The sequence below is a fragment of the Meles meles genome, chromosome 1, assembly GCF_922984935.1.
Source record: "Meles meles chromosome 1, mMelMel3.1 paternal haplotype, whole genome shotgun sequence".
NCBI classification, from domain to species: Eukaryota; Metazoa; Chordata; class Mammalia; order Carnivora; family Mustelidae; genus Meles; species Meles meles.
In genome coordinates, this window is record NC_060066.1 from 179,617,223 (window position 1) to 179,639,184 (window position 21,962).

The 21,962-nt window shown below is 41.7% G+C and overlaps 2 protein-coding genes across 10 annotated transcripts in view; one reads left to right on the forward strand and one right to left on the reverse strand.

Moving 5' to 3' along the window:
* The window catches only part of CMPK1 (cytidine/uridine monophosphate kinase 1), a 38,283-nt gene extending 31,289 nt beyond the window's left edge, over window positions 1–6,994 (reverse strand). Inside the window, exon 1 of one of the 2 annotated variants that reach the window (XM_045978074.1) lies at window positions 6,739–6,994. In XM_045978074.1, coding sequence (XP_045834030.1) covers window positions 6,739–6,909 — 171 coding nt within the window. In that variant the 5' untranslated portion in view covers window positions 6,910–6,994. The remainder of the gene's footprint in view (window positions 1–6,738) is intronic. The other variant, XM_045978065.1, reaches the window with a different exon arrangement.
* An 11,159-nt stretch (window positions 6,995–18,153) lies between these two features.
* The window catches only part of STIL (STIL centriolar assembly protein), a 77,856-nt gene continuing 74,047 nt past the window's right edge, over window positions 18,154–21,962 (forward strand). For 2 of the 8 annotated variants that reach the window (XM_045981417.1, XM_045981447.1), the window contains exon 1: window positions 18,154–18,310. Coding sequence is in view for 3 of the 8 variants with exons in the window: in XM_045981400.1 (XP_045837356.1) it covers window positions 20,547–20,587 (41 nt within the window). In the remaining 5 variants the exon portion in view is untranslated. The other 6 variants (XM_045981425.1, XM_045981458.1, XM_045981400.1 and 3 more) reach the window with 5 other exon arrangements.

The following is a 21,962-nucleotide window of genomic DNA, read 5'->3' on the forward strand; positions in this document are numbered from 1 at the left end:
CAGAAATGAAACCTCCAATTACCCTATTCAAGGGTAATTATGCTTTAAGTGTTTTCTACTCCCTCACATCTCCCAGCTGCTTCTTTCCCACTGTCCTTCAAAACTGAGTTCAGAAATATCACCTCCCCTCAGAAGACCTCCCGGACCCACTGGACTGAAATTTAAATGTCCCTTATCTAAATGGTAGATTTAGTACATTTGTATCACAGGATTTACCACTCTATTCTGTAGAAGTCTCCGATTAACTTCCTTGCCTCCACACTAACTAAAAGCTTAAGAGAAGGATCTGTGCTTTATTCGTCTCAGCAACAAACACAGTGCCCAGCTCTCAAAAAACTGTTTTCTGGGGGCACCTGGGTGGCTCAGTGGGTTAAGCCACTGCCTTTGGCTCAGGTCATGATCTCGGGGTCCTGGGATCGAGTCCCACATCAGGCTCTCTGCTCAGCAGGGAGCCTGCTTCCCTCTCTCTCTGCCTGCCTCTCTGTCTACTTGTGATCTCTCTGTCAAATAAATAAATAAAATCTTAAAAAAAAAAAACCTGTTTTCTGAATAAATGACAAGTAAAAGAATATTTTTTAAATAACACCTCTTCACCTTTGAAAAAATGAGGAATTTACTCAGAAAAACTTTAGAAAGGAGATGTACCAGTTTGCAAAAATTAAGGTGATTGATAACTGTCCTGTGCTAATAAAGAACCATACACCGTTGACAGAAATGTCCTAAGTATGTCTTTGAGAAGTATTCTGACAATTATCAATTAAAATTAAAAATGCACATATCCTCTGACTGAACAATCCTGTTTTAAGGTACTTTACTTACAAAAACAGCATCCATATGCAATGTTATATTTACAAGGAAGTTTTTTGAAGTACTGTTTGCAATAGCAAAATAATTCCTGGAGACTATCCTGAATGTCCATCAATAGGGGAATGGTAAAACCATGCTATAGAACATGGATATTATGGAATATTCTACAGCTACTAATAAGAATGAATTAAATTGGGTGCCTGGGTGGCTCAGTTCATTAGGTGTCTGCCTTTGGCTCTGGTCGTGATCTCAGAGTCCTTGGGATAGAGTCCTGCATAGGGCTCCCTGCTCAACACGGAGTCTGCTTCTCCCTCTGCATGCTGCTCACCTCCCCAACCTCATGCTCACTCTCACTCTCTCTCTCTCTCGCTCATGCCCTAATAACAAAATCTTTAAAGAAAAAAAAAATGAATTAAATCTATGTAAAGACCTGAAAGGATATCCATGATACATTCAGTAGAAAACAGAAGAATTCCATCTGGAGGTAAAAAAAAAAAAAAAGCATATATATACACAGGCATTTTTATTTCTAAGAATATTGAGAAAGAGATGGGGAAGCAGTTAATACCAAAGAGCTAACATGAGTGGCATCAGAATTAGAGAGGATTTTACTTTTCCCAAACAACTATTACTTTTGTAATTTAAAATAGAAAGAAAAGAGGGGCGCCTGGGTGGCTCAGTGAGTTAAAGCCTCTGCCTTCAGCTCAGGTCATGATCCCAGGGTCCTGGGATCAGCCCCACATCTGGCTCTCTGGTCCTCGGAGAGCCTGCTTCACTTCTCTGTCTGTCTGCCTCCCTGCCTACCTGTGATCTGTCTCTCTCTCTGTCAAATAAATAAATAAAATCTTAAAAAAAAAAATAGAAAGAAAAGAAAAAGAAAGTTTTCAAAAGTAGTGATGGTAATATCTCAATACATTCTCCCCTCCTAAAAGTTCTTAACCGAAAGAAAAAAAATTCTAAGTTACAACCACCTTTAATAAAAAGGTGGTTGGTACTTCAGAAGAGTCAAGAATTCTGTGGACTCTTTTACAGATAATTTAAACTTTCTATTATTAAAAAAAAAAAAACTTATCTCTTACTCTATCCTGTCCTCGCAAAAGGAGAGAAAGGCTTATTCTTAAACAAGGGAATGTTTAGTAAATCTTCCTATCAAGTTTTTTCTATGAGCCATAATCTGCTTTGGCAATTTGTAATCAGGAGCTTGGATATATTAGAATCGTCAGCACATTTTCACAACCATACCATTTATTCACGGAAAGTAAGCAGAAGTGTTACATAACAAAACGTAGCGGTGCCTGGGTGGCTCAGTCCTTAAGTGTTTGCCTTGGACTCAGGTCATGATACCAGGGTCCTTGGATCAAGCTCAGCATCCGGCTCTCCGCTCAGCAGAAAGCCTGCTTCTCCCTCTCCCACTCCCCCTGCTTGTATTCCCTGTCTCGTTGTCTGTCAAATAAATAAATAAATAATCTTTAAAAAGAAATCTGAGTATGACAGAGCTAGGTCTCACTCAAGCATTTCTGTCCTGGAATTGGGAGAGCTAACTGCTACTTGGGCGCCCCCTGGGGACCAAACTTTAAAACTTTTTTTACATCTTAGGACAAACCAGCATCCTCTAAAACTACTAATTCAAAAAATACTTACTAAGCCCTTACCTACGTGCTAGGCACAATGTTCAGCATTAGAAACACAATGGCAAATAAAATCAATTTTCTGATTTCTACATGCTTAAAGTTAATAGCATCCCCAAATTTCTAAGCACAGTAGGTAGGAAGACCATACAAAGTACGAGTTACCTGCATCGTCCGTGGACAAAGTTATGACACAAAAGATGACAAGAATGCTTTTGGGGTACTAAAGAAAGCAATCTGGCATTGAGATAAGTTTTAGCATAATTTGTTTATGTAAGCAAATCTTTAAAAGAGAGGAGGTTTAAGGGGCGCCTGGGTGGCTCAGATGGTTGAGCACAGGTCATGATCTCAGCATCCAGGTATCAGCTCCGCATGGGACTCCCAGCTCAGCGAGGAGCCTGCGTCTCTCTCCCTCTCTCCCTGCTCATGCACTCTCTGTATTTCTCTGTCTCAAATGAATAAATAAAAAATCTTTTAAAAAAGAGAGAGAGAGGAGAGAGAGAGGAGGTTTACATATCCTTTCAGCTAACACATGCAAAATTGTGGTTATTTTGAAAGACAAATTTAGGTTAGGTTAGGCACCAAAATTTTTCTTGGGCCAAAACAATATAAAGCTTAGTTTTAGAAATTAAAAAAACGACACAGTATCCCCATCCTTTTTTAGTAACAAGTTATTCCACAATAACTCTAAGCACTTAACTCTGAAAGGATTGCACTGATTTAGAAAACCATTAATTTTCAAAAACAAATTGAGTACAAGAGGACACAGATTTAGAAACAATTAGTTAGAAAATGAAACTGAGGAAGACCAGTACAAATAAATGGGCAAAGTCAAAACCCAAATCTCCCTCAAATCCTCCCATCCCAGTTCAGAACAGTTTCAGAAAATACTGCATCAGATTTGCCTTTTCTTCCTCAAGGTCTGGGAGAGTAACTAACAGAGGTAAAACTCACCACCAGGAAGGAAAGAAGGAAGGAAAAGGAGGGAGGGAAGGGAGAAAAGAAAGAAATAGATAATAAATAAATACATATATACCTACAATCCAGCTTCCCTCCCATTATACCCTCATCATTAACCGCAATGCCCTAGGATACTGGAGGGCCAAATATTCTCAGATTCTATAGCCAGGTCCAAGTAGGTACTTCTGACAGCCTAAGTCGGAAATCAGTGTAATTCCCCACCTCCCCAAATTTATTTCAGCCACATTTCAGGTACCCTGTGAGCTAAATTAGCATTGGCATGATAGGAAATTTAACCTTGAGTTACAGAACTTTTCCTTACAGAAAAAAACTTAGTCCCCAGAATTAGAGTTGCTTAGAATTCAGTTTGTATTTGCCTATGAAATAAAAAATTGAATCAAAACACAAAAGACTCCTGGGGGGGGGGCACCTCTGACTTAACTGTTCATTGACATTCCATTGTTCAATTTAGTCAGCTAGGAGATAGCAATTGCTAAATTATAAACTATATGGAATTTGTAGAAATTAACTTAATTGTTTATGGCAACTGGAATCAAGAGCAACTATTTTCATGAAAGAAGATGACAGTTTAAGACAACTTAAAATTATATAATTGCCAAAATATTAAAGAATACATTAGGAAACATTTAATCATGGAAATCTTAGAGTTGATAATTAACAGGTTTAAAACATTATCAGCCATTACTGAACTGAGTAAAGAATAAATACTAGTTACAGAATGTGTAGATTATTTTTAAAGTAGTGGAGTAATTTGAGTATTATTAGTTTGGATGTTTATATTTAAAGCCACATTACGGGGCACCTGGGTGGCTCAGTGGGTTAAGCCGCTGCCTTCGGCTCAGGTCATGATCTCGGGGTCCTGGGATCGAGTACCGCATCGGGCTCTCTGCTCAGCAGGGGCCTGCTTCCCTCTCTCTCTCTCTGCCTGCCTCTCTATCTACTTGTGATCTCTCTTTGTCAAATAAATAAAATTAAAAAAAAAAAATAATAAAGCCACATTACGATTCAGAAACAAAATATTTAAATGCATGCAAATATAGCTGTCATAAATCAATTTTTAAAGTAATACTACTTCAAAGTGGAAATAACCAACTTCATAAATTCAGAACAGGAAGTCTAAAATGAAGGAAAAAAATTATCTGCATCTATGTGTGCCAGATATTTTCTCATTTTTTTTTTTTTAAGATTTTATTTATTTATTTGACAGGCAGAGATCACAAGTAGGCAGAGAGGCAGGCAGAGAGAGAGAGAGAGGTGGAAGCAGGCTCCCGGCTGATCAGAGAGCCCGATGTGGGGCTCGATCCCAGGATCCTGGGATCATCACCCGAGCTGAAGGCAGAGGCTTCAACCCACTGAGCCACCCAGGCGCCCCTATTTTACTTCATTTAATACTCACAACTACCATGCTGGGCAGGTATTATTTCTCTCTTTTCACAGAGGAAGGCCAGCGAAAAGTAACAACTTCCCTGGGTCTAAAGAAACAGTAAATGGGGGCACGTAGCTGGCTCAGTCAGTACAGCATGCAACTCTTGATCTCCAGGTTGTGAGTTCAAGCCCCATGTTGGGCGTAGAGATACTTAAAAATAAATAAAATCTTAAAAAGAAGAAAAGAAACAGTAAACGGCAGAGTTAGGGTTTGAACCCATATCTGTTTGGCTCTGAAATCTCTTCTCCTTCCCTTATTATGCTATATACATGTTAAGAGTCATCTCAGACATTAAAAACAAAAACAAAAACAAAAACAAAAAACAAAAGAATACAAAACAGGGGCACCTGGGTGGCTCAGTCATTAAGCCTCTGCCTTCTGCTCAGGTCATGGGGCTCCCTGCTCAGTGGGAAGCCTGCTTCTCCCTCTCCCACGCCCAACCGTGCCCCCGCTCTTGTGTTCCCTCTCTTGCTGTGTCTCTATCAAATACATAAATAAAATCTTTTAAAAAATAAAATAAAAAAAAAACAAACCTGAAATCATTCAATTGCCACTTGTCTTAAAAAGTTAAAAGAACCAACAAAAATAAGAAGACAAATATTTATGTGGAGTTTTTTTGTTTAATTAGTCCCACTTTCATTCCTAAAAATGATCAGGAATTATCAAGACAGCTGTAAAATAGTAATGAAGTAGATGGTACCACTTCGCTTTGGATGCTCTTTAGAGAATAAAATATAGGACAGGCGTGGACTGTAGGAACATAGGAATGAAAGCCCAAAGCTAATATAAGCCACGTCCTGGAACAGAGGAAGGCATTATTTTAGAGTTCTGGGTCAAAACTTTTGTGGTCACCGAGTTTCACAAGGATTGTCTGGGTGTTTCACAGCACCACTGGGCGCCTCCCCTTTCTAGATACCCTGTTTTCCTTCACTCCCAATTTAATTCCCCAGATTCTCCAATAAGCCTTTCTCCTCAGTGTTACTGCAGCTAACCACGTTTATCTGTTCGAAAATTTACAGAATTGAACCGGTAACCTGAACACGTCGTGAAGCAACAACAACAAAAAAAAGAAACACAATTTTAGAGCTGGGAGGTTTTTTACATGGAGTTTAAATCTGGATGGAGATCCTCGTACTGTCTAGAGTGCAACTGAAGCAGAGAGGAAGTGACTTGGCCACGGACAAAAGCGTGAGTTGGCAGCGGGATCAGAGGTTGAAGCTTGAACTCATACTCTGCTCCGCGGCTTTTCGACCACACGAATCCGGGCTGAACCTCAGAGCTGGTACTGCCACTGACGAGGCCGGAAAAGTGCTCCGGACAGATCACAGAATACCTTTAGCAACACCCTGTCCCCCGGGGTTCCTTTCCAGGATTAAGACCAGGGTTAGGTTAGCCTAGGTGTTTACAAAGGGCCTGCTTCGGGAAGGGGCGGAGTGGATAAACCGGTCTCCCCTCCAGACAGCCGCGAGCGCACACTGCCTCTAACCTGAACCCACGCTCCCGCTGCCTTCACCCACCTCACAACCAGCGACACACTGACCTCGGCGCGCCGGGAGTCCCCAGAGGCTGATCCTCCCGGATCCCCCTCCCAGCCCACTCTCGAGACGAACTTGGTCCCCAAATTATAAGGAAAGAGGGGCGCGGGAACAAAGCGACCCCAAGCGGTCCCCCTCTATTCAGGGCGCCCCCGAGGCGGGCGGACGTGGACTACGAGTCCCGAAAGGCCGCGCGCCTCAGGACCCTTCGACCACCGCCACGCGGACGACGCAATGGTCGCCGGGACTCGTAGTTCGCTTAGTCCGCGGCTCCGGGGGGCGCGGACCGCCCGGCGCGGCGGGACAGGCCGACCCGGCGTCCGGTCAAGCCCAGGGAGCGCGCCAGCTGCCCGGGCCTCACCTCGACGATGCGGGTGCACTGGGTCCCCTTGCCGGCGCCAGGACCGCCGAGGACGAACACGACCAGCGGTTTCATGAGGCGGTGAGGGCAGAGAAAAAGCGGCCGGCGGGTCAGCAGCGGGAAGCTAAGGCCCAGAACGTGCAGCAGCCTGCGGCCGCAGCAACTCAACATACACAGCGCCTCGGCCCGACGCTGAGGAGGGCTGACAGCGGCCGGGCCGGCGGCGGCGCGGGGCGGGGCGGGGGGAAGGGGGCGGGCCGAGTCGGCGCCCGCCGCGGCCCCGCCGCCGTGGCTGCCGAGGTGTCCGTGCCGCGGCCGGAAGAGGCGGGGCTTCTGCTGCTCCCTAAGCGGTTACGCTTGGCGCCTTCCGTGTGGGTCCGTGCTTGTTCTCTTGCCCGCGCATTTGCCCGCTCATTCATCCCTCCGCTGGCGGTGCGTCCAGGGCGCAGATCCTTCATCTATAGCCGTGTGTGGCAGACCTGTGCTGGCGTCTGCAACGCGACACACGCCAGAGAAAACCTATTGTCTGCTCGCCAGGAGTTTAAATTCCAGTGGGGAAGCAGCTGAGCTGGACAAGCCAACATCAGAAGAGACAGAGGATAGACAAGAAGGAAGGAAGAAAGAGGTATAGGCTTTGAAAGGAAAAAGAGGAAGAAAAATAAGGGGTAGTTGTGATTTGTAGACGGTAGTCAGAGAAAGCCTCTGAAGAGGTGACAATTAACCCAAGACGTTAAGGATAGGAAAGAGTAAAAGCAGGTCAAGACGAGGATAGTGTCCCATAAAAAGAAAAATTCGTGCAAAAAACCCGAAAACGGCTTCTTACTGGGAAAGGACAGAGAGACCAGAGCTGTGGGAATGAGGCAGAGAATGGAATGTGGGCCCAGGCAGGTCTTTCAGGCCTTTGGTTATGGAACGGAGTTGGGATTATATTCTAATTGCAGTGGGAAGCCCTTAACTACATACAATTCCATTTCTCTGCTGCCTGCGTGTGAGAAAAATCTCATTAAATACAAATAAAAATTAAGTTCTTCAGTCACACTAACCACACTTAAAAGTGCTCAATGGTCACAAGCGGTAGTGGCAGTTATGTTGTTGTGTTGAACAGCGCTCATACAGAACATATCCACTACAGTAAGTTTTATGGGGCAGTGCTGTACTATGGCTTGTGTCTAAGCTCCTGGGAATGATTTGATAGAAAGGGAGACAGGCAACCCCTTGAGAAGAAAAATCAGACGGGCTCCAAGGGGCAGATGGAGGCCTTAGATGACTTAAAAATTTTTAAGAGACAGGGGTGCCTGGGTGGCCCAATTGGTTAAGCTCTTGGTTTTGGCTCAAGTTGGTGGGGAGTATGCTTGAGATTCTCTCTTTCCTCCCTCTTTGCCCACCCCCCCCCCCAAACATACACTTTCTCTCTCTCTCTCTCTCTCTCTTTCTCTCATGGATAGATAAGTCTTTAAAAATATTTTTTTAAAAAGGTCTTCAGAGACAAAGACATTAATTTGCAACAGGAGTTGCAGGAAGGGCACAGTTGCAGGGAAGTTAGAAAGTAGGAAGAGTTCCTATCTGAAAATTGTATTTTCTCAATAAAGAAAAGACGACATCAGCTAAAGATTTTGAGGTAGGATGTTTGAGGAGAGAGAAGGTAGGAAATAGACATTTTTTAAGACAGGAACAGTTTCTAAAGAAAAGTAATCATAGGACTTCTGAGCAGTATTAAGAGTGCACTTGGTATTTGAGATCATAGATTTTAAATTTGAAGGTTTTGTTCAGGTGCAGGTAAAGAGAAGACAGATTCTAGAGGTCATCCAGGGTTGGGTTTTTGCCACGCAAGCACAACAGAAGGAGAGAAGACCAGCATGGTGTTTGCACAAGCATGTTTGCATTGATATATATGAAATCAAAACCATAAAGAGAGCAAATGATGGCATTATAAGGGCATGTGAGGGGGACATGGAGGAGAGCCAGGAAGGGGGCCAAGGTATTAGAAGCATCAATGTTGAAGAACGACTGCAGTCGGATCTTTAAGCAAGTGAACTGGTAGTACAGATGCCAGTGCTCTGAGTTGAATATTTTAATTGAGATTTCAGAGACTGTATGTTGCTGATGCTGTTGAGATTCAGAGTGAGCCCAAGCCGGGTGAGACTGAGGGAGTAGAAGGCTGAGACAAGAGCATGCCCTGTGGTTGGAAATGCGTGGCCAGGGTGTTAGATTTGTCATCCAAGGAGAAATTTACATCAGATAGCATTAGAGTGAAGAGAGAAACTATGAAAGAACGAAGTTGTTGAAGATAGAGTGACAAGAAAGTTGGTAAATGATAGCAAACAGGAGTTTGCTATCTAATTGGGGTGATATAGCCTCTGTCTGCCTACCCCCAGTCTCTTTCCCCTCTACTACTTTCCTCTCCTCTCACCCAGTATTTCCAGCCCCCTCCCCATCTCACCCTACCTTCTCTTCCTCCCTCCTCTCTCTCTCTTTTTTTACTTATTCCCGTCTCTCTTCCCATTCTTTTCCCATTTCTAACTTCCTCCCATTCTCCCCATCTACGTCTCTTTTTCTGTCCTTCTCTGCACCCTGTTCTCTTTCTTTGCTTCTCTTATCCCTTCTACCTTCAGTTCTTACTTCTTTCCTTTCCATAATTTCTACCTTTTCCTTCCCACCATGGAAGAGGGAATGGAATATCTCAGATCATCACAGCTAGAGACATCTTATGATTAATAGCTTACTCATATTCCTTCACAATATCTCTCTTTTTACTTGTTTATTGAGCCCCTGCACCCCTGGGAAGGAGGAGCTAGGACATAAGTCAGCTGAACACAAGAACAGTTGGTCATAATACTAAGAACTAGTAGGAGTTTTAAAAAGGCCATATTGGAGCAAATGTGCCTTCTTTTCCTTTGTGCATGTTCTCTTAAGTGTCTTCTGTATCTCTTCCGGCAGTTAGAGTTAAAAGATGTTTAGGATATGGAATCTATAGAAAAGGGGATTAGGAAGCTATTCACATGCTTTTAGTGAAGGCCTTAGACCATAGAGAAAACAGTCGTCTTTCTTGCTCCATGATAGAGTCCACCAGAATAAGGAATCCACACAGGAGTTTAGATCTAAAATCTCATTGTATATCCATATATGGCAAGATGCAGGGACTTATTCTAAGTCTTCCTGGAATACTATGACACTTATTGTCTTATATCTTGCCCAGCTCTTTGTGCCAACTCTGCTAGACAACTAAGGAAAATACTGCTGTGGAAATATATCAAAAAGTGAAACTCATATACCCACCCCTGCCAAGGGTTTTCCAGGGAGTTATTTCCAGGAAGAACAAGGCTAGGCTAAAGAACAGTTTATTATTTGTTGGCTCTTTGGGTGTGTACTCGTTATCTATTGTTACATAACAAAACAACCCCAAAACTTAACATGAAATTTTTTGTGTGGGAACCCTGCCCTCTCTTCTCCCCTGCCCCACTTTGCCCCACATTGGTGACCTAGAATGTTCAGTGTGAGTGTGTGGTGAGTAGAAAGAGGATTAACATGGAGGAGTTTTTCCAAAACACCTATGTCACCGTACCAGGCAGTCCCCTGGGGCCAAGTCAAGGATTCATAAAAGACACCATGCTACTCTGATGTTGTAACTTTTAACCCTTCTATTTGTCCACAGTGAAAGATCTAACTCTCAGCATCTTGCTCCTAATTTGTCCCCAAAGAGTTCACTTTTTTAAAGCCTTAGATCAGTGCTCCTATTCCTTTGAGGGGGCAGAGAAAAGAATGAGATCCACCTAGATGCAAACAACCAAACCTTCAATAGTAATATGCCTTAATAAATATATATTGGATAAATGGATGTCACCAAGTAGAGGGCCATTTCCCAACAAACCCATAGACTGGAAGTCATAGATTAAATAAATTTGATGAGTATCTATTGAATATCCACTAAGTACCAGGCACTTCACTTACCTAATTTTTAAATGATATTCAAACTGTTTCATAATCACTGCAATCAGAATATCTGTAGATTTCTTTGCCAAGATTTGCTATGCCAGGCATCAACCCTTAATTAATTGCTGGACCATGGAGAGGTCCTTGGGGTCTCAGGAGAGGGGAGGAGGGCACTTAAAGTGCTCATTGGAGTAAGTCACTGAGTAACCAGTGAGTAACAAACTCATATGAAAATAATTCACTACTTTAACCACCAATACTGGTCTTGCTAACTGAGTGTTGGTTACACATCAGCCTTGCCTTATAGAATCTTCATAATGCTGTGATATTAGTACTGTCATTTTGCAGGTGAAGAAACAGCCAGGAAATGAAAGTACTTTGTTCAAGACCACATAGGCAGTAGATAACAAAGTCGAATTCAAACTTGGTATATGTGGCTTAAAATCTGAGTTCTTTCTATAATACAGACCCCTTATAAGATAAAAAGTTCCAGGGGCGCCTGGGTGGCTCAGTGGGTTAAGCTGCTGCCTTCGGCTCAGGTCATGATCTCAGGGTCCTGGGATCGAGTCCCGTATCGGGCTCTCTGCTCAGCGGCGAGCCTGCTTCCCTCTCTGTCTCTCTGCCTGCCTCTCTGTCTACTTGTGATCTCTCTCTGTCAAATAAATAAATAAAATCTTTAAAAAAAAAAGATAAAAAGTTCCATATTCACAAAAGCCCTTCAAAGTTAGTTCTATTACAGATGAAAAGACTGATCTCAGAAAGACATATAACAAGTGCTATCCTCAAAATGCACTCCTACCCATATGTGTTTATTTATCATTTAAGTATCTTAGGTCTTTGGGGCATATCTTCGGTGTATGCATATTATCTCCAGGGTATAGCTATGTTCCTAGTGAACTCTATAGGAGCTTAAAAAATAGAAAATAACAAACAAACAAATAAATAAATAATAGAGCCTTGTCACCACTTATCTGTCCTATTTATCATAATCACCCTTTAGAGATAGATCAGCTGTTCCCATTCTTTCATTTTCCCATTCTTGACCAACCATACATACCTCTGCTGGTATGTGCCATTCATTTTTCAGGATTCAGCTCAGATTTTACCTCCTTCAGTAAGCTCTCTCTAAATTCCCAAGACTGGGTTAGGTGCCCCTTTTTTGTTCTTCTACACATATCACCACCACCCAGACACACTTACTCCTTCCCTCCTTTACTTCTGTTTTCTCACTGTGGTGTGTTGTGTATCTCCACACTGGATTTAAAACTTCTGGAAGGAAGACATTATGTGATTACTTTTTGTACAGCATGATAACCTGTTATTATTACAGCATGATTCACTCTCTTAAAGGTACTCCAAGGTCCTTGGAAGATTTAGACTACTTTGGTTGCTGCCACTCAAGTTTTTCTTATGTTGGTTTTTGGTGGCTACTTCGCTGTAATTACAAAAAAACTTTTCTTGAGTATACTTAGGAACCAGTTTCTAGGCTTAGTCTGGGTGATGAAGATAAGACATGGCATGTGGTAGCATTGGAAGGGGATGAGGCAGCAGGTCATACCCTTTGCATTCAGGCCTTTGTAGCCATGTATTATATTGTGATCTATTTCCTGGAAGGATGCTTGGTGCATTACATCACCTGATGCTTAATAGAGTTTCTAAAATGAAGATTCCTGTTACTTAGATATGTATATTTGCATATTAGATCTCCTCTTTTATCAAAGAACCTTTTATCAAAGATTCTGAGAACATTTGTTAAAGGAAACATGGTCTTTAAAAGAACTGATATGGGGCGCCTGGGTGGCTCAGTCAGTTGGGCATTTACCTTTGGCTCCGGTCATGACCCCGGGGTCCTGGGGTCCAGTCCTGTTTGGGCTCCCTGCTCTGCGGAAAGCCTGCTCTCCCTCTGCCACTTCCCCTTGCCTGTGTTCCCTCTCTCGCTGTATCTCTCTCTGTCAAATAAATAAATAAAATCTAAAAAAGATTAAAAAAATAAAAGAGCTGATATGGTAAATCTGACAACAGGCAATATGCCTAACCTTTTGGGAGTGTGTCAGCTGAGTTCAGTCAGGTCTATACTGCAGAACAGCAGGCTGAACAGTGAAGGGAGATTGTCTTTGACAGGTCTTACAGTGTGTTTGCTTATTAACTCTGCAAACATGGGTAGAATGGTTAGACCCATAGTTTCCTTGCCTGCAAAATCAAGATGATGTTACATCAACTCAGGTAAGCAAACACTTGTAGAGAATTTACCTGTGTGTCTTATTTCGTCATTCCTATCTTCATTCCAAACAATCCAAGCTTTTTAAAAAATTAGTAAAATAAGGGGCATCTGGCTGGTTCAGTGGGCAGAGCATGTGATATGACTCTTGATCTTGAGGTCATTAGTTCGAGCCCTGCATTGGGTGTAGAGATTACCCCCCCAAAAAAAATAAATAAATAAAAGGTAAAATAAGTTGACTTGACCTATCAATTATTATAGTTACCTCTCCCAAGTAATTAAGACTCTCAAAGGAATTTTACCCAAATTGACAGTTTAACAATCCCCCTAAACGATATGATATTTCTTAAAAGCAAACCTACAGTTGTTTTTAAAGAGCAGCAGGCTAGCTGAGCTCAGAAGTGTAAATAGAGAAAGGGAAAATTGGTATTTGGAGAAATTGAGTAACAAAGCTCATAAGTAATTCCAACTTCCCTGTTCCTGGTGATAACAATATCTCTTTAATTCCTTCAGCCAGGCTACTAACAGGCATGCTAGGATTTATGACACCAAACATTTACCCAGGGTAGTCATAAAGACTATGTCATGTGAACAGATACTGAAAGGGAATAAGGAAAAATGAGAACAACTGATGTGTTAAGATGTAGAATTTGGGGTGAACGTTTCTCTTTACAATTTTTTTCTTGTTATAGCATTGAGCAACAAACTTGTGCATTTTTCTTCAAAGATTTATTTATTTTACAGGGAGAGACACAGGGAGAGAGCGAACACAAGCAGGAGGAGTGGGAGAGGGAAAAGCAGGCTTCCCGCTGAGCAGGGAGCCCTATGCAGGCTCGATCCCAGGACCCTGGGATCATGACCTGAGCCGAAGGCAGATGCTTAATGACTGAGCCACCCAGGTGCCCCGAACTTGTGCATTTTTTAAAAGTATGCCATACTAGAAACGATCCTCTGTGAAGCAAATTAAAGCACTTGCAAAATTGAAAAGAACGGCTGGTAGCTTTTCTCTGTAGGGACCCATAACCAGAGCAATTCCATAGTGTCCTGAAATGACATAAATTTTAGAAAATGGGGATCAAAGAAGAGATAAAAAGAATAGTATATATTCAGTCTATTTAAATTGCCTGCAATCTAAAAATAATTCATATTTGCTTTGGATAATTACCTCTTGTTATCCCACCTTTAAAACCGCGCCTTCCTTGTTCTGTTTGTCAGATCCTTCTAGTTCCCTGTGCCATTAAGCACAAGGCTTAGTGTGCAGTAGGTCCTTAGTATAGCATTGGTAGATTTTATTTCACTAAACTTGTTCACTAATTTAACAAATCAATTCCCTTAATCTCTATGAATGTGTTGGTCATTTATTAACACTGTCAATTGTCAATACACCTGGACAAATTATAATATATGGGTACTCTTTTAATTAAGTTTAATTAACTTTCACATTCATTAACTCTTTCCTGTGCAATAGGCAAATGAGGAAAATCAATCTTAGAGAAATAAATGGCAGAGTTGAGGCCAGCTCCCCAAAGCCAGTGCTTGTTACTTTATAACATAATTCAAAAAGTGTTCTCAATTATCTAGGGAACTAGGCCCTTTAGACACCTCTCAGCTGTTCTAAATATGAGGCTGAGTCTATACAATCCTAAAATGAAGTCAGTAATTACTTTTCTGTTCATTTAATTCAAATATCTGATTTATGCATATTATTAAGTGTATATGCTGCTTAGGAATCCAGTGGTAATAAGATGTTTAATTGGAGACTTATTGGTGTCTGTCTTGTTAGGCATCTGTCTTCAGCTCATGACATGATCCTGGGGTCCTGGGATGGAGCTCCACCTGGGCTTCCTCTTTGGTGGGAGCCTGCCTCTCCCTCTCCCACTCCTCCTCCTTGTGTGCCATGTCTCGCTGTATCTCTCTCTGTCAAATAAAAAAATAAAATTTTTAACAAAAAAAATTGAAGTCTTATCTATATTTGAGTTCTTATTAAGCAAAAAGAAGACATCTTATTTTATTGTTGTTGCTTAAAAAGTTAGCATATGTTTCGACTCTCCTCCTGCCCCTTCCTTTTTTTTAAGTAGACTTTATTTTTTAGAACAGTTCTGGATTTATAGAAAAATTAAGAACTTAGTACAGAGTTCTCAGATACCCCCCACAGAGTTTCCCCTTATTATTAACATCTTATATTTAGTATGGTACATTTGTTACAATTAATTAACCAATATTGGTACATTATTATTAATTAAAGTCCATAGTTTATTTAGGTTTTCTTTGTTGTTTGTGGTTTTGTTTTTTTTATTTTGAGAGAGAGAGAGAGCACATGTGTATGAGGTTGGGGAGGAGGGGAAGAGGGAGAGGGGGAGAGAGAATCTTAAGCAAGCTCCACTGTCACAGGGCTTGATCTCATGACCCTGAGATCATGACCTGAGCTGAAATCAATAGTTGGACCTTTAACTGACTGAGCCACCAAGGCGGCCCTAGATTTTCTTAGTTTTTCACCTAGTGTCATTTTTCTGTTCCATTATTTCATCCATAATGCTACATTACATTTAGTTGTCATCTCTCTTTAGGCTCCTCCTGGCTAGTTTCTCAGACTTGCCTTGTTTCTGATAACCTTGGCTATTTTTTGAGTATAGGTCAGGTATTTTACAGGATTCCCACTATTAGAATTTGTCCAGTGTTTTTCTCAGGATAAGACTGGGTCTTTAGTTTACTGAAAGGAAGACCACAAAGGTAAAGTGCCGTTTTTAACACAGCATGTCCAATGTACATATATCAACATCACTTATGACTGTTTAATGTTGGCCTTGATTGCCTGGCTGAAGTAGCTTTGGTCAAGTTTCTCCAGTGTATAGTTACTCTTTCCTCCCCTCCTTTCCATGCTGTACATTATTGCTAACCCAACAGGAGTAGGGAGTTATATGTTATGTTCATCCTTTCCTTTTTGTCTAATATCATCTTACATTTTTTCTTTCAGATATCTTAAAGTAGTTCTAAAGAAAACTGTAAATCATGAGGGTCCCACCCAAAGTCCCTTTTACATCCTAAATTCAATCTCTAATCAAATCATGTTTACTTTACCTTCCAAGTCTATCTAGAATCCAACCACCTCTCACCACCTCCATTGCTACCACTCTGGTTTAAGCCACCATCAGTGTCTAGGTCATTACAATAGCTTACAGTAGCTTTCTAACTGGTCTCCTTTCTTCTCCTTTCCCCTACAGTTCTCAAAGTAGCAACCACAATAATCCTTCTAAAACGTAAAGTCGGATCATGTCAGCCCCCTGTTTAAAATATTCCTGTGGTTGGGGCACCTGGCTGGCTTAGTTGATAGAGCGTGTGACTCTTAATCTCAGGGTTTTTAGTTCCAGCTCCACATTGGGCAGGGAGCCTACTTAAAAAAAAAATTAAAAAATAAAATAAAATATTCTGATGGCTTCCTGTCTAACTCAAAAGTGCAGCCAAATCCTTATCATGGCCTCTAAGGCCCTGTGTGGTCTACCAACAACATTGCCCTCTTCAACCCTTAATATTCTTCTCCTCACTCACTCTGCTAAGGACATACTGGCTTCCTTGGTCTTCCTTGAAGATGCCAGGGAGCTCCCTCCCAGAGCCTTTGCACTTAATGCAACTCCTGACATCCATTGACGTGTGTCACTTCGATCTTTCTCCAGAAAGATCATGCCAGTCAGCTGCAAAGCGTACACTTGGCTATCAGTCTCTTGCTGTTGCCTTCAGGATCTACCTTAGCCTGGTGCTTGCTTTTTCTGAGAAGCCCCAGGCAATGACTAAGCACAGCAGAGATTCTACCCATTTCTACCTGATGTAGGAATCTTCTAATGGGCAATCGTTGTTCCAGAGCCCCCTATTGGGTTGGCCAACACTTGGTCAGACAGGCATTACTGTCTGAGGCTCTTTGTACTCTTACACCAGAGCTGAGGAACTCACCATCATTTCTCTTAAAAATGTGTGCTTTACATTCTAATAATTTTTTCAGGAAAGCAGAGAATGACATTCTATAGGACATATATCTCCTGGCTAGTTTTGTTTTGTTTTGTTTTGTTTTTTTTTTTTGAAGATTTATTTATTTGCAAGAAAAATAGAGAAAGCACTTGCGCACCACTGGAGCAGGGGAAGAGGCAGAGGGAGAAGAGAATCTCAAGTAGACTCCCTGCTGAGTGTGGAGCCCCCTGCCTGGGATGATTTTAGGACCCCAGATCATTATCTGAGCTGAAATCTGGAGTCGATTGCTCAACCAACTGAACCACTCAGGCGCCCTTCTCTTGGCTAGTTTGATACATTTTTCAGGATAGTGTTTTAGGGACGCCTGGATGGCTCGGTCCATTAAACGTCTGCCTTTGGCCAAGGTCTTGATCCCAGCGCTCTGGGATCCAATCTCCCAGTGGGGCTCCTTGTTCAGTGGGGAGCCTACTTCTCCTTTGCCTGCTGCTGCGCTTGCGTGCTCTGACAAATCTTTTTTAAAAAGTGTTTTAACTCCCTCAAAAGAGTGGACGCTTATTCAGAACAATACAACCTGTAGATGCATGTCACACTTTGACACTCCCATATTGCTCAGGAAACTAACATAAGTGAAATACAGTGGAAAGGTTAAGTGGCATTTCAAATCATCACTCTGCACTAACTAGCTGTGTGATTTCTAACATTTCCTCCCTTGTTGAATAGGATAATAATACCCACTTTGGCTGTTGGAGGACAATCATATAAAATAATGGTGGAGAGGGCTCAATTACTAATATTAGGTGTAGAAATTAAGAATAAATGGTTTATAAATTTAAATCACGTTCTTTTTTACTCAACGGTAAGGAACTAAAACTTTTCTGTTGTTGTTATTGAGAGGAGAGGAGTCTTCTTCGTTAAGAAACTAGAAGGAATCGAACTTCTCTCCCTTTTGTCCATTTAAGTAAAAAGTTTTGCCTGCTTCTAATCGCCCGGCGACAATCTGGGCAGCAAGCACTTCCGACTTCCTCTGCCACTCCCGCATCCACCAGATTGGGCTTGTCATTGCGCGTGCGCAAGGTCCACCGCACCCCGGAACTTAACCGTTGACCAAAATGTAGTGTTTAAATCCTCCGGTATCTGATCCCGGAGAACAAGTGGCGCACTCTTTTCTCCAATGAGGCTTAGGATTGGCCAAGCGCCGGATTGGTGCGGAGAGCTGATTGGCTGGTGTAGCAGCACGTCGCGGCGACCGTGCGTGTTGTTTCTGGCACCGCCCCTGCCCCTGACGGGTGGGATTTCTGACCAGTCAGTAGGTGCGGCGCGGGCTTCGGTTTCGCTAGGCTGTGTTTGCCGCCTCGGTTCCCGCGACCCCAACGTCCCGGAGGCGGGGCGGAGGCGGCGGAGGCGCTCCTTGGAGCCGACCGCTGTTCCGGCCCAACAAACAGACCCGGCTGGGCGGAGGTAGCGGTGAGTGGGGCTTTGTGTTTTGGATTCTCTCGAAGGGCGGCAGCGAAGCTAGGAGGAGGACGGTGGGAACTTTTCAGGGCCCTTTGGTGGATTCAGCCCGCCTGGGGCCGATGACGTGAAGGGAAACTAGTGGGAGAAATCAGTCAAGCGGACCACGAATTCCCTAGGAATGGTTTGTCTTTAGGTATGTGAAAGAGGTTTGCGTCGATAACGTGCCATTTAAAGGTGAAAATTTGACGGCTGAAGTGTGCTGGTTCCTGCATTCCTCACTTTCAGCTCATGTGGCTACGTAGTGAAGGGCTCAGTTAATGTTTGAAGTCCGTGGTCTCCTGGGAATAGTGTGTCAACAATACAGTGTGAGAATGCTATGTGTGAACGCAGCCAGTGGTCACATCACTATGGTGTCCAGGAGATGGTTTTACAGAGCAAGGGACATTCGGTTGGGGTTGTGAAGTATGATGATTTACCAGGGCATTCCAAGTCAGGGGAACAGGCTGTGCAAAGATGCTCAAACTCGGGGAACTGTAAGTAGTTCAATTTGGTTGGAATGTGGGATAAAGGGGAGTAATAAGATGGACCAGACTGTGAAGGTGCTTTCTTCTGTATATAAAGAAGAGCCATCAGCGCTTTTTTTTTTTTTTTAAAGGACTTTATTTATTGGATAGAGACACAGCGAGACAGGGAACACACGCAGGGGAGTGGGAGAGGGGGAAGCAGGCGCCCTGCTGAGCAGGCAGCCCGATTTGGGGGCTCCATCCCAGGATCCTGAGACCACGACCTGAGCTGAAGGCAGACGCCTAACGACTGAGCTACCCAGGCGCCCCGAGCCACCAGCTTTTTCAGCAGGGAAAATAATGTAGTCAGATATGCACAAATACCCTTCGAGGAGCACTCTGGAGACTTTTCAGCAAATATGGTGAGAATTGATGAAGTCAGGAAATAAGGTCCTAGAGATGTTAAGACAAAATATATATCGGAAAACAGAAAGGGAGGTAAGGATAACTTGAGGGTTTCCATTTTGATAAAGGATGATTCCATTATCTGAGGAGGGTATGTTTTGCTAGGTATAGGTGTTATGGGGTTTTAGTTTCACTGGCTTTAATTGCTTGCGTGATGCTGTCAGAATAAACTCATGTATTGTTTTAAAATGAGAAATAGATCAACATCATCTTTTTACCCTAATACATGAAGAAGAGACAAATATGGGGCTTTAAGACTCTTTCATTTATTGAAGTAAAAGGGCATTTTATATACTTCCTAGAGTTACAGTTATTGATCTGAATACTATTGTGCATGACAACCAAATGACATAGAAGGGCTTTCAAGATTAAAACCTTCATTCCATAGATGATGCATGAAGTCCAGATATCTCCAAGAGAGACTTTTTAGTCAACCTTACATGAGCACTTTAAACAAGATTTTCTTCTAGTCAATAATTTCAGCCTCTGGCTTTATCTGAAAAATCTCTTCTGCACCTGCTTTAATAACTCTTTCCTCCCTTATCTTGCTTCAGACAATTCCTTCTTGTTAGAATTGAAATAGAATGTACAGGGCCTAAAGAACACTAAGATCTAAGAAAAGAGTAAAGGAAATACTGAACTGTAAAGAAAAGACTATGAGTTCTGTATTTTCCTTTGATAACATTTAGATGGAGCTATCCAGTGGGCAGTTTAAAATACAGGTTTGAAACTGAGAAGAGAGGTGGAAACTGGGTTTGCTATATACAGATGAGTGTGGAAGCAATGGGAACGGATGAGAAGTACCCAGAGAGGGCATGTGAGACCAAAAAAGGACCACTGATTCTGTAGGGAAACAAGTCTGTTTCTAGGGATGCAGTATTTATTTTCCATCTCCAGAAGATTTAAGGTTTGTTAACTTTATTACAGATTCAATAAATATCTAGTTCGTTGTTCCTATGTACTGTTCTGCAGTTTTCTGAATATTATGAGGCTTTTGGCCAAAATTTCATATATTAAAAACTTCCTGCTGCCCAGATTAATATTAACATTAGTTTATAGGCAGAATGACTATAAAGTATGAAAATGATCAGAATCCACAACCATATTCTCTTACTAATCTATAGATGAAGGTACTTCATACAAGTAACCTAATTTTGTCTGTACTGTTAATATGTGGTTAAATCATGTTTCTTTTTTTTTTTTATTCATTAGTGCATTCTCTTTACTTTTTTAGGATTCTGACCATTTGAAATCGAATACATAAGTCACCAACTGTCATGGAATCTACATCTCTTGCAGGGCCCCAGATGAGTACCAGGTATAGAAGCATTTTTACAAAATGTTTTTTCATTGCTTCTCATAACTTGGGAAGATAGGTTGGAATAGAAACAAAACAAAACAAAACTTTCAAATCAGGAAAATCTGGATCCACATCCCATCTGTACCACTTGGTAGGTGGGTGACCTTAATCAGGTTAATTAACTTCTATAAGCCTCAGTTTCCTCATCTGTAAATGGGGGATAGTAATCTCTATGTAACAGAAATTATTGTGAAAGATTAAATAAGATTACTAAGGTAAAGGGTCTGGCACACAGTAAGCACTTGGTAAATATTAGTTTTATTCCCGCCTTCCCTTTTCTGGTTTCACAGAGCATCTTTATTGATGGGAAATAGAACCCGAGCTCTTGAGGCTAAAAATCATATACATATTTATTTACATCCTAGACAAATGAGAAAGTGGTTGGGTTCCTTCCCTTGTCTAAACCCTAATCCTTGATGGAAGATTTTACACTGGATATACCAAGTTTCTTTAAATGTCCCTAAGCCTTTCCCCACTCATGTAGAATGGGAAGGAGGAGCTTGCCACCTGTCTCCTAATTTTCTCAGTCTGTCAATATTGTAGGGATAAGGCAGATTGGCTTGTGTTAGTTAGCTGTTTGGATCATTTATCATTCTTTTTTTTTCCCTTGAGAAAGGGACAATTATTGCTGACATGTGAATTTTTTTCTTCTAAACTATAATTATATCTGTGAGTTATCTTCATTCTCTGCACTTTTCTTTTGTACCAGATGTTTTTGGTGAAGACAATGGGAAACATGACCCAAAGAGGCTATCATATTCCTTTTGCTTAATTTTGGCCCTTCTGTTTTATCCTATTACTACTTCTTATTCTTAGAAAATTTGTCAACTTCTGTTTTTTGAAGGAACTTGTACTTGCAACAATCAATACATTCTCTTTTCTATTTTATTTTTGGATCAAATTAATTTCTTACATTCTAGGTAAGATAATATACTCATGTAATTTAAGTTGATTATTCTTGATATATTCAACTTAGTTTTTTTACTTGTTTAATGATTTTTGGTTTTCTTTCTTTCCTTTTTTTTTTTTTTTAATAAAAAAGTGAGAGAGAGAGAGCATAAGTAGGAGAGAAGGGAGAAACAGACTCCCCACTGAGCAAGAGCCTGACCTGGGGCTCGATCCCAGGACCCCAGGATCATGACCTAAGCACGAGGCAGACCGTTAACTGACCGTTAAGCCACCCAGGTGCCCCGACCTCTGGTTTTCAATAATCTCTGGGCTGAGAGCAACAGTTCTGAATTACTTAGGGGTTGCAGACCGCTTTGAATATCTGATACATGAATCCCCTTTTATACGATAAAACACTTATATACATATATTTAAACTTTTGTGC